The sequence below is a fragment of the Chanodichthys erythropterus genome, chromosome 8, assembly GCF_024489055.1.
Source record: "Chanodichthys erythropterus isolate Z2021 chromosome 8, ASM2448905v1, whole genome shotgun sequence".
Classification (NCBI taxonomy): Eukaryota; Metazoa; Chordata; class Actinopteri; order Cypriniformes; family Xenocyprididae; genus Chanodichthys; species Chanodichthys erythropterus.
In genome coordinates, this window is record NC_090228.1 from 21,321,579 (window position 1) to 21,334,593 (window position 13,015).

At 36.2% G+C, this 13,015-nt stretch overlaps 1 protein-coding gene across 3 annotated transcripts in view; it reads left to right on the top strand.

The window, feature by feature from the left end:
• The window catches only part of sfmbt2 (Scm like with four mbt domains 2), a 57,875-nt gene continuing 44,860 nt past the window's right edge, over window positions 1-13,015 (top strand). For 2 of the 3 annotated variants that reach the window (XM_067392297.1, XM_067392295.1), the window contains exons 1-3: window positions 1-131; window positions 11,885-11,979; window positions 12,546-12,786. In XM_067392297.1, the coding sequence (XP_067248398.1) occupies window positions 11,887-11,979; window positions 12,546-12,786 (334 nt within the window). In that variant the 5' untranslated portion in view covers window positions 1-131; window positions 11,885-11,886. Of the gene's footprint in view, window positions 132-10,322; window positions 10,966-11,884; window positions 11,980-12,545; window positions 12,787-13,015 lie in introns of those variants that run through there. The other variant, XM_067392296.1, reaches the window with a different exon arrangement.

Here is a 13,015-nt window from a genome sequence, read left to right on the forward strand (position 1 = left end):
ATCTGTAGATGTTGAGACATGCGCAGATGCGGGATGATGCCATATTGGACACACACATACACACACCGCTCCTGCTTCAACCAGAACACCGGATCACTCAATTCGGATAGACGGAAAAAACTCGCATAAAGGTAAAAACTACATTATCAGCATGAACTTCATTATGTAATAATGATCGTGTCCGACACGGTCTCGTGCTTCTATGCGCGAATTTCCGCGTACAGACGCTTTTTCCTCGTTAAAAACATTTGGAGGTTGTTTGTAACAGTCAGAAATACACAGAAGCTTCTGCGTGAGAGTTGATAAAACGGTCCGAAAAATAAAGTAAGCTTATTTATACATAATACGAATGTCGCGCGACCGCACTTTCGATTCTGTCGATAAAAACATTTACGATGTGAAGAGACGCGCGCTGAAAATGTCGTTGAAAAAATAACGTTTATGTAACAAGCGATATTTTTGTTTCGTGTTCTTCCCTTAAAGCTACTCTAGCTCTCTTACTATTGACTTTATTTTCAAACTGCCATTTGACCTCCTTTCGATTTCAAAGGACACAACGTTCACGCGTAAATATCGACACTTAAGTTTACACATTCGGGCGGTGTTTATATAAATGTTTTTGAACGTCACGAACCGGTCGGTGTACGTGACTCAGGTGCGCAGAATATGCTCCGAAATCCTCGTTCCTCATGTGTCAAATCCACTTTCAACATGGCGGGTTAAGGTGTGTTAAAACTGCCATGCAAAATCTTTGAAGAAGGAAAAAATAAAACCGCGTTGTTTACGCATCCAGTTTTCGTTTCTTTCGCTGCACCTGGACGTGGTTTAATGAATTAAATTTAAAGTTGTCGTTTGCTGACGTCGGTGTAGTTTTTTTCCGCTGCAATACTTTTAGAGTGTGTAAAGTACAGTAGTGTATCTCACATGCTCATACAATATTTCCTGTTTCGCTTTGTGCACTCTTCGCTGTGCTGAATGCGGGAGCCAAAAAATTATTCACATATTATTCATTTTAATCCCGAACCATCCATTTTCTAGAAGCTATTTATTAAGACGTTACAAGCTTTGACGAATCAATAAACCATCATTTTCAAATCAAATCGATTATGGTGAATTTCAATTAAAGGTATTAATTTGCAGCAAAATACGTTATTTATTTGATTAGCCTTTACGTTATAGTGGATGGTGCCGTAAATCTTTTTATCCGTGAATTCATACGGGCGGATTAAATTCAAGGCAGGAATGAAGGGGAAATGGAGTCACGCATTTGATGACGACGAGATGAACTGATATGAAATTATTTTTCTCGTTAATTCTATGCCTGACCTGGAAAAGATGAGCTAAGTCTCTTTGTTTATCGTATAGCATCATATAGATAGCAGGCCCATTTAAGAAGCATTTGTTTAATAACATCAAATCATCGTGTTCAAATACGCTGAAGCAGCCTAACTGCGTTTACGCTTCAATAAAGCTTGACATTTGAATCGATTGTGCCTTCACAGTTGAGCCAGAAAACATTTTTTCATTAAGGTAAGTTAAAATGTAAGTGCAGAAGAACATTGAAGAGATATATAGACGACACCTGCGCGAGCTATGGGGAGGAGAAGAGCTCGAGCCGTTAATTAGGCACAAACCCTCAAAAGTAAGTCAAAACAGAAGGTTGAGTGGTCTTTAAAGTGGCCCAAATATTATTATTTTATACATCTTTTTCAGGAGCCACAAAAGTTTATGAGTTTAGATATTGTTGTGGCCAAACAGACGTTAGCAAACAGAAGTTGCTCTGAGGAGGTAACCATAGCAACAACACGCAGCTTGAATACGTTCAGTATCGGAAAGTAAGTAGCCTGCCTACATATTTATTACAAAATATGTCAATATAGATTTACATACCACAGAAAAGTACAAATAGAGGCAAATTTGTCTTGGGTAAGATTAACTTGAACATTTTGTGAGGCGAATAGGCTTTGAAACGTCGCTGAAAGTCATATAATTCGCATACGTCTTGATTATGTAACATGTAAAGGTCTGGTAATCCATATTTAAACGCACAAACGCACTTCTAGATGTGCAGTGTGAGTGAGAGATATGCGATATGTCATAGTGTAATCAGATAGTTTACCCTCGGGTCGCAGAGATCGGGTGACTGTTGTGGATTGAATAATGCAATTTACATTCAGCCCATTGTGACGTAATGTCATTGAGGACGTCACGACGTGAGCGTGAAAACAAATATAGGTGTCCTACAATACATAATGATTTATGTAGGAAACTTTAAAGGGAACTTTATGTTGAGTCGTTAACACCTTGCAGTGCAGGAATGAATGGGTGGTGTTTATGTGGGAAATGTTGGCGGGGGTGTTAAGAGTAGCTACCTGAAAGCTTTGCACTTGAGTAAATGTACTGATACCTTACATCGAAAATGACTCCACTACAAGTTACAAGTAACCAATTCCAATACGGCTTGAGTAAAAGTCTTAAATTATCTGATTTTATTAGTACTTAAGTATTTTACTCATGTTGAAAAGGCTCAGAGATGCCCTAGTCCTGAGAGACATGCCAGTGAAAATAAGAAACAATTGATTTGTAAGATGAGAAATCTAGTTTATTTTCTAAAATCAAAATAAAACTGAACACCTCAATGTTGCAATAAATCAAGGTCGACACTACAACCTTTTAAAACTCTCAAGTCTCAGTTGAGCTCAAGTGCACAGAAAGTAAACCAATATCCTTCAAACCGGTCTTGTCAATATAGCGGATAAATAAAACAATGTTAAGTCAAATTAAACAGACAAAGTCTACTGTATGTGCTGGTTTGAGCAATCACCAGCTGCAGTCATTTCCTCATCTAATCTGCAACCTACCTGCTAATGTACTCACATTCACGCAAACTAGCCTTGTTGACAAGTTTTGGGGGAGTAAAGGCAAAACGCACAAGATATAGTACTTTCAATGCACTTAGATGACGATATCGCTTCTTTGTAGCAGAAACAAACTGCTGCAGAAAAAAATAGCTGAATAGTGTAATTTGTAATTGCATTACTCATCAGAAATGTAGTGGAGTAAAAAGTACATTTACTTGCTCAAAAATGTAGTCAAGTTGAGAGTAAAAGTTGCCAATATCTTTGATATTCAGTACAACTACAAAGTAGTCAAAAAGATACTTAAGTACAGTAATTACATTTACACATCTGCATAATGGTCACCATGATTTTGCCAAGTAGCTAACATATTTTGTTGATCCTGGAACAGCATTCCTGTCCAAAAATTGAGTCCTAACCCTCTCCCTACCCCTAACCCTACCCATAACATCCTTAAAATAAGAGGGAAATTATAGGTCAATAACACTGATGTAGAAGCACCTAACCCTGGTTGTAAGCCTAAACTTGACATAAACTGTAAACTTGTCTCTCATATCTGATTGGTTGCATTGGTTGTCTTTCATATCCACATTGATTGCAATGTTGTTCTAGGATCAACACGGATGTTGATCCAGGAACATGTTCTTCTTGGTGAAATCACATTCACCATTATTGCACTAAGGAGTATGAGCCAACAGCATGAATTTCCCTTTATAAGGTCAAAAGTTGTTTTTACAGAGAATGATGCCATGGGTATTTTTCTTTGTGTGTGGTAAAGCGTAAATAGCCAAGAACTGAATAACTTGGTGATGCCATCATGTTGTGTTTTTGAGAAGTGATGTCATCATATTTCAGTACAAGATGCTCCAATGCTTTCATAGTAATGTTACACCAACATGTTAGTTTCTATCAATTTGACTAGTCACAATCATTTTTGACATTTATGTTATGAGTTTCTTATTTTTTTCAAGTAAATTCAAAATGGTTGGATTAGATATAATGAACTTAACACTGTAAGGCCCCGCTTTAAAACGGTGTTTTAAAATGAAAACAATCCTCATCTACACTGGTGTTTTCACAGTGTTTCAGAAACGATCTCCATCTACACTACACAACCAAAAACAAATGTCACATGACCGTTCATGCACACTGGGCATGCGCATAAAAGTGTAAACAGTTGTCCCTTGCGCATGAAGGTGGCTGCAGTATAAAAAAAAAATGCAGTTTAACTGCACAATGGCTGCTAAAAATGACAACAAAGCCAGCAAAGATTGCAATTCAGTCTCCATTGTTTAAATGGTCGTCAAGGATACGCAGAGCAAATATGGGCAACCACGCCATCAAGTTTACACTGAAACGCAAACCCCTGCGTTTTCAAACTAAAACGAGCTCTGCAGTGTTTTCAATTGTCGAAAACGCAGAAGTAACCATAGCAAAAGTTATGCATTTTAAAATGAAACAATCTAAATGGGGCCTAAGTTTGGCACAGTGTGTAAAATAGAGAAATAGAATTAGCTATTTTACACTAATTTCCACAGTTTACTAAAGAAGGCAGTGCTTGAAGACTTGTGTTTAAAGGATTAGTTCACTTTCAAATAAAATTTTCCTATTCATTTCCTCACCCCCATGTCATCCAAGATGTTCATGTCTTTTTTCAGTTGAAAAGAAATTATGGTTTTTGATGAAAACATTCCAGGATTATATGGACTTCAATGGCTTCCAAAAAGTTGAAGGTCAAAATTACAGTTTCAGTGCAGATTCAAAGAGCTCTACACGATCCCAGAAGAGGAATAAGGGTCTTATCTAGCGAAACAATACGTCATTTTTGGAAAAAATGTATGTGCTTTATATAAACAAATGATCGCCTTCCAAGTGGTTCCGCCAAAACCACACTTTCGTATTCTTCAAAAAGCTTACTCTCTATGTCCTACGCCTTCCCTATTCAACGAACGCAGCGCCAGTTCCATTTTTTCCGTAAGTAGAATAGGGAAGGTGTAGGACATACAGCGTAAGCGAAAATGACCGATCGTTTCGCTAGATAAGACCATTGTTCCTCGTCTGGTATTGTTTAAAGCCCTTTGAAGCTGCACTGAAACTTTCATTTTGACCTTTAACCATTTGGAGGCCATTGAAGTTCACTATAAGGAGAATAATCCTGGAATGTTTTCATCAAAAACCTTAATTTCTTTTCGACTGAAGAAAGAAGGACATGGACATCTTGGATGACAAGGGGGTGAGTAAATTATCAGGAAATTTTATTTGAAAGTGAACTAATCCTTTAATATTTAAGAAGGCACAAATATAGGACTATCCAAACAGATGCTGTAGGTCTGCTTGACTTCCCAACATGCACTGTAGCATTCATTATTATACAGATTACTGTTAGTTTCATTGTTTGCTTGTTTTAATTGTGCTGTTGATGTCACTTTCAGTTATGTGCAGAGCTCGTTTTCTTTTACTCTGCATCATTATTAGTTCTGATGTAATTGAATTTCATTTCTTGATTTCTCGGTCCGCTCAAATCATTTTGTCAGGGCTCTTGCCATACGCATTTTCCTACATTCCTAATACTATGGACCTTCGTGGAAAACATTAGGCAAATAAGGCAAATAGTCAAATCATGAATAATACCACATTGTGTGCTGTAGGTAACAATTAAACAAGTTTTCAAATATCAGGGGGGAAAAAATGTATTGCAACCTTCTAAACTAAACATTAGACAGATGAACACACAGCTAAACTTGCTCTCTTCATATTGCATGATTAAAATGGATAATTAAATGTGTCTGAGACTGAAAAAGGCCAGAGCCATTTATTTTAATAAGAAATGCAGCGCTACATTGTGTTCTGATAATCCTTTAATTCCCCTTCCACAATTGAACAAGTCCTGGATTAGAGCGAGAGAGGGCATCTGGCTCAATATGAGCTAATCGATAGTACGGGCTTCATAAAATCTGGATTTATTCTGAAACAGCCTACATCATAGATTAGGGTTGATAATTCACTTTAATCCCGCATCTTCAATCTGGAGGTGTCTTTCCACCCACAGGCCCAACTGTGCTGGCTGAACCACAAAGAACCCACACAATCAAGACATCCAAATGACAGTAGCAATGAATATATTTGTTTGTCATTCGAAAATTACTCATTTGATTTTATCGCCAAAAAATCAAACCTACGTTTTACACTAATAATTTGAAAAGATTTTTGCTTAGTTTTATATTTACCTCTGCAATGTTTTTTTTCTCAGTAGATTTTTAACAGTTTATGAAAAATGGATTTCTTTCTGACACTGATTTGGATGCAGATTCTGCTCGACTGGAACGAAACACTTTTGACTCATTTAAGTCACAGTGAATCCTTGTCATGTCAATTTCCTCTTTGATTCTCACTTTTCTTGACCGGGGTAGTACAGAATGCCAAGAAATATCTGCAGACTGAGTGACAGAACCATAATATTTTTCATCTGCTGTGTTTATAACACAACACATACACACAAACACACACAGTGATACACTGTCATCATGGCAAATATTGAGTGAGTCATTTGCAAGGAAGTGGTTTCGGTGTTAAAGTGCACTTCTTGTTCTTAGTTCTATCTGAAACTAGGACTTCAATAGAAGAAAAAGACATTAGTGTCACAATGTATGCATTATTCATTGCTCTTCACTAAAAATAAAGGTTTCTTAATGGTTCTTTGAAGCACCTAAGGTTCACTTTTTTCTTATAATGAATCAAAGGTGTTCTTGAGGTGTGAAACATTCTTGATGTTACATTATAGGTTCTTTAGATCAGGGTATTGCTTTCTTGTATCTTTAGCTCTTTCCCTGCCAGCATTTTTGTTCATTTTTTTTTTTACAAAAATTTCCATAGAATATTTTGTTGAATTTATATCTGAGCATGAAATATATCAAAAGAAGCCTCTTCTTTTGAACAAAACAAACAAACAAAAACCTTGTTTTATTCTAGCATCTTGCATCCTTTTTCCCCCTTTTTTTTAATCCACGGAGCCCCGCATATGACATACAGGAAAAAAATAGTAGGCTAAATAGAGCACACGACTTATAAATCGAGGGAATGAATTAGTAAATCATGCACACGATTTAGCAAATTAAGTGAACAAATAGAGTACCCCAGGGATGCCAACCCGGAAGTTAGCGGCGCACGGGTTCCCTCGATCGAAAGCCTATGCATTTTTCCCATAGACTTTTGGAAAATCGCAGAAAATAAGCTCTGTGTTTAACAAAGGGTTATGACACTTACACGTTTTGTCTATCAAGATAATCTTTACAAGTTAACACAACATTTATAGATTTTGAAGCCTAAATAAAGTCGTCAGATATAAAAGGCTAACAGTAGGCTATAAACGGACTACAGCACACCATGGTCGCGGATCAACGTCGTCACCACCAAGCGTCCTCAAACTTTATTTAGAAAACAACTTTATTTAAAAACATGCTCACTGATTATGATCTGTGCTGTTATGAATACTTATCCACTTTTTCATGAGAAATGCTGTCCAAATGTCCCGTTTTTAATGATGGCGTCTAAAGTCCCCGCCAAAGGAAGTAGTCCCTTTTAGCAATTTGTTAGCAACCGCCGATTTTAAGACACAGTAAATGTTTTAAAAAAATCACAAGTGGGTTATAACTGGTGTGTTTTATGTCATAGATCAGTAAGTATTTAGAGGCTTTGTTAACCACAGACCTTATTTCAGGCGATTTAGCAAAAACCCATTCAAAAAACCCATAGACTTTACGGCGTTGGAACCGGAAGTCCTAAAATGCTAACTCGCTTCCGGGTTTTGCCTACAAAAATGCGTCATCCCTGAGGCACTCTATTGGTAAATCGTGTGCACAATTTACTTCTTTTTCCCTGCATGTTATGTGCAGGGTTCCACTTTGAAAAAAACTATTTGAAGAAAATTGCGGTTTTCTTCAAAGACTACAATGTCCATAAGCAATGCTTTTATCACTTTTTTTCCCTTTGTTGTTATCACTGCTTCTTTTTTTGCATCTGTTTTGATCCGGAGATTCTGTACTCTTTCAGAAGATGCATAATAGCGCCCCCTACCGTATAACAGTGAAAACACAGAAAGCCGTAAATTCCCGTTAATGGCGGAAAAGTATAGATGGTTTTCTAAAGAACTAGAGAATGAAAAGTTATTTGACATAATAAAACCTTTTTTATCAACCAATCGGAAGCTTTATTTTACAGAATGGTGTATTGGGAACTGAATTCACTAGATTAAGTGTAGGCCTAGCAAAAGCAAAGCAAAAATGAGCATGTTTGGTCATTATTTTGTTAAGAGAGTCTGAATTAAAATAAATAATTAAATATGTTAAAAACCGTCAACGTTGCATTAGGCTACTTGAGTCTTGTTTCAGTTTTAGAGGGAGCAAAAGTAGAAGCAACCAAAACATGCTATTTTTGAAGACATCAGTGTGTTTGAAGGTTGCAATCATCAATGCAATCATCAGCTTTTCACATACTAGAATCTGTAATGATATCATCAGTGCAGAAGATCCAAACCACAGACCTTCTCACCAACAGTGCTAGGATAAACGACTGCAAGATATAGTCTATTTATCTTCTTTGCATTTTTTTTTAAATTATCTTTGTTAACCTAGTTAACAATCCAGCATTTCTATGGGTTATAGTCAGGATAGAAACGGTATTTAATTTGATGTGAATGAATATGGTAACATGGTGTAGCTTGTTTTGAGTTGTTTTGAAAAGATCTAGCATTGATGCTGTGGAATTGTGATCTTATTTTAGGTAACATTCTATGTTTAACTGTGCTGTATAATCATTTATCTTGCTAGATATGCTTCACTGCTCTCTACCCTTTGCGGCTAGTCTTAGTTAGCATGATAAACTATTATGAATGGATGTCTTAACAACAGTCTTAGGCTACCACCAGCTTTGTTAGCAATGTTTTAATGACCATCCATATTTATTTTTTGGATTTATTACGATACAGACAGAAATACAGGAAGTATGTACACAAAATGGCTTCTTTAAGCAAATAAAATATTTAGTGTGACCTCCTGGACTTCTTCCCTTTTTTTTAAAGAAGAAAATCTTCTCATCATATTTTGAAAGTTTTCTTGGCCTTTTCCATTCCATTTAGGTTTAAGAGAGCCAGATTCCTGCTATTGCTCAAGTGTAAGGGGAGGTCACTAAATACTTGCCACTTTAGCCTATAGACGTCATTATTTTCTGTTTTTTTATACTGCATACAAATTTCCTAATAATAAAGAGACTGAGAAATAATGATATATGGTCATTATACCATAGCTAAAACAACATCTAATGGTGGCTTTTGCACATACTGTATATAACTGAGAAAAAAATTCTTCAATGTACTGTGTATATATATATATATATATATATATATATATATATATATATATATATATGGGATTTTTTCACTTTCCCAGGTGAAAAAAAAAAAGTACATTTGTATAATATAATATATGAATTTAAGCTACCACTTGTAGTACACTATGGATTCAAATGTACTATAAGTGGTATCTTAATATATTTTTTTAATACAGAGATAGTATATTAAAAGCACATTTTAGTTCATATTTCATGGTGTCTCAAATTTGAGAGTTGAGTACACTTACATGTTCTTAAGATGATCTTAAGAAGCACTAAAGAAGAATTTTAGGTATATTAAATACAAAATTAGAGCACGAAAATAGAGCACTTTAAGTATATGAAATGTACTTTTTTTTTCACCTGGGTTGTCAGCCAAGTGAAAATTGTTAGTCAGAATGTTTAGAAAAATATAGCAATATGGAAGTTCTTCCTATCTTATCCTTGGTATTAGATGAATGAGGGTTTTATCTTGAATCTTTTTTTTTTTTTTAAATGAACCATTCCTCAGCAATGCTTAGCATTGACTGCTGGGAAAACTTGTGACTTTCCCACATATTTGATTATTTTTTTCTAAGTAAATCTTCTGATGACTCACAACATGAATGTATTTATTATAATAATAATAATGGTATGAGATTAGCTCTTTGGTCAAGCTAGATAGCAGAAAAGAGAGATGCAGTGACTGATATGAATGCAGATGTTTGGGAATATTATGAATACTTCTTGCATTTGCTCATCAAAACGTAATTGCGTTTACGTCATCCTACAATCTTGTAAGATTATTGATAGTGGATTACAGACCATGGAGAAACTATAGTTATAGAAACTATACTATGCAAATATATAGATGCGAATTAAACAACAAACATCATCATTTTACTTAAAAGTGTTAGTTCACCCAAAAATGAAATTTCTGTCATTAATTACTCACCCTCATGTCGTTCCACACCCGTAAGACCTTCGTTCATCTTCGGAACACAAATAAAGATATTTTTGATGAAATCCGAGAGTTTTTTTTTATCTCCCATAGAAAGCAACGAAATTACCACACTCAAGGTCCAGAGAAGTAGTAAAGACATTGTTAAAATAGTTAAAGTGACTACAGTGGTTCAAACTTAATGTTATGAAGCAATAAGAATACTTTTTGTGTGCAAAAACAAAAAAAATAACGACTTTATTCAACAATTTTTTCTCTTCCCTGTCAGTCTCCTACGCAGTTGACGCAGTGAACGCAGTGCAGAGCTTCCGTGTTTACGTCCGAATGCTGACTCTGTATTGGCCGACGGTGTTCACATGAGCACCATGACGCATACGTGTGACGCAGGAGCCAGCCAATACAGAGTCGGTGTTTTGCACAACATTCACTGTGTCAACTGCGTAGTTGAGGAATGCGGAATTAAATGGGCCGTGAAAGTATTAAAGGTGCCCTAGAACTTTTTTTAAAAAGATGTAATATAAGTCTAAGGTGTCCCCTGAATGTGTCTGTGAAGTTTCAGCTCAAAATACCCCATAGATTTTTTTTCAAATTCATTTTTTTAACTGCCTATTTTGGGGCATCATAATAAATGAGCCGATTCAGGGCTACTGGCCCTTTAATTCTCCTGCTCCACGCCCATGGAGCTCGCGCTTGCCTTGAACAGTGCATAAACAAAGTTTACACAGCTAATATAACCCTCAAATGGATCTTTACAAAGTGTTCTTCATGCATGCGTCGGATTATGTGAGTATTATATGCTTTTATATTGTTTACATTTGATTCTGAATGAGTTTGAGGCTGTGCTTCGTGGCTAACGGCTAATGCTACACTGTTGGAGAGATTTATAGAGAATGAAGTTGTGTTTATGAATTATACAGACTGCAAGTGTTTAATAATGAAAATAGCGACGGCTCCGTGAATACAGTAAGAAACGATGGTAACTTTAACCACATTTAACAGTACATTAGCAACATGCTAACGAAACATTTAGAAAGACAATTCACAAATATCACTAAAAATATCATGATATCATGGATCATGTCAGTTATTATTGCTCCATCTGCCATTTTTCGCTACTGTTCTTGCTTGCTTACCTAGTCTGTTGATTCACCTGTAAAGATCCAGACGTTACTGGCTGCCCTTGTGTAATGCCTTTCATAATGTTGGGAACATGAGCTGGCATATGCAAATATTGGGGCGTACACCCCGACTGTTACGTAACAGTCGGTGTTATGTTGAGATTCGCCTGTTCTTCGGAGGTCTTTTAAACAAATGAGATTTATATAAGAAGGAGGAAGCAATGGAGTTTGAGACTCACTGTATGTCTTTTCCATGTACTGAACTCTTTTTATTTGACTATGCCAAGATAAATTAAATTTTTCATTCGAGGGCACCTTTAAAACAGAAAACTGACCATAGAGAAAGATAGTTTACAGTTTACCCATTATGAGTAAAGATATGCATTGGGACACATTTTAGGAACACAATAACACACGAAACTGACCTAGTTAGAAATGTTTGCATTCATGTAATTCATGTACTTGCATAGAATATGTTTCATCCTATATCTAACCATAATACCATACCAATGCCAACAGTACCAACAACAAACTCTAACATGCATGCATATATATACAAACTCTCTTACTTTGTATCCTACCAGACATGGATTGTGCAGAGGAGGAGGTGGATTTTAACTGGGAGGAGTACCTCGAAGAGACTGGAGCCACTGCCGCCCCTCACACTGCATTCAGACATGTGAGAACACACAGACAGAATGTCTCAATATATTTATTTATGCTGCATTTATGATTTATTAAAATAAAAGCTGTTCTTTAGAACTTTCTGATTAAAATTAATGTTTCCACAACAATATTAAGCAGCACAACCATTTTCAACATTGATAAGGAATGTTTCTTGAGCAGCAAATCAACATGATCATGTGACTGAAAATTCAGCTTTGCCATCACAGGAATAAATTATGTCTTAAAATAGAAAACAGAAGTGTTTGAATACATATTTGGTATTTTGGCACAAAGTCACTTTGTAAAAGCTATACAAATTAGTCTGATTCCCACATGAACAGACATGTAATGTAAAAATGTTCACTTTTCATGAGCTTTTCAAGGTTACAAAAATAAAACCCAGACAATATGAAATACAAGTTAGGTTTGATACTGTGTTGGGTTGCTACTGAAGCAAAACTAGTTGAGAATCACACCATTTACAATGGTTATCAGTATTATTTTTACTTTTTGATGCCATCAATAAGACCATAATAGAGGAATAACTATTCATCACCCTCATCTGATTGGACCTTACAGGTGGAGCTCAGTCTTCAGAGCAGTTTTCAGCCTGGAATGAAGCTTGAAGTAGCTAATAAGGGCAGTCTGGATACATATTGGGTGGCTACCATCATAACCACATGTGGTCAGTTGCTATTGTTACGCTACTGTGGCTATGGAGACGACCGCAAGGCTGATTTCTGGTGTGACGTCATGACAGCCGAACTTCATCCTGTCGGCTGGTGCGCTCAGAACAACAAAACGCTTCAGCCACCTGAAGGTAAGGCGCAAATGCACTCAAACTAAGACCAACACACATGTCTATTTAAACAAAGATTAAGTGCATTTTAAAACAGTCCCTCCTGTCCAAACAAATGACATCCAAACACACACACATGCATTTCTTCTCACTTTGTAGAGCGGCCCACCTTATTTGTTCTGATAATCGCTGGCAGAAGGGGTTTAAATACTTATACCGACCGAACAAGCAATGCAAAGTTGTATGAAAA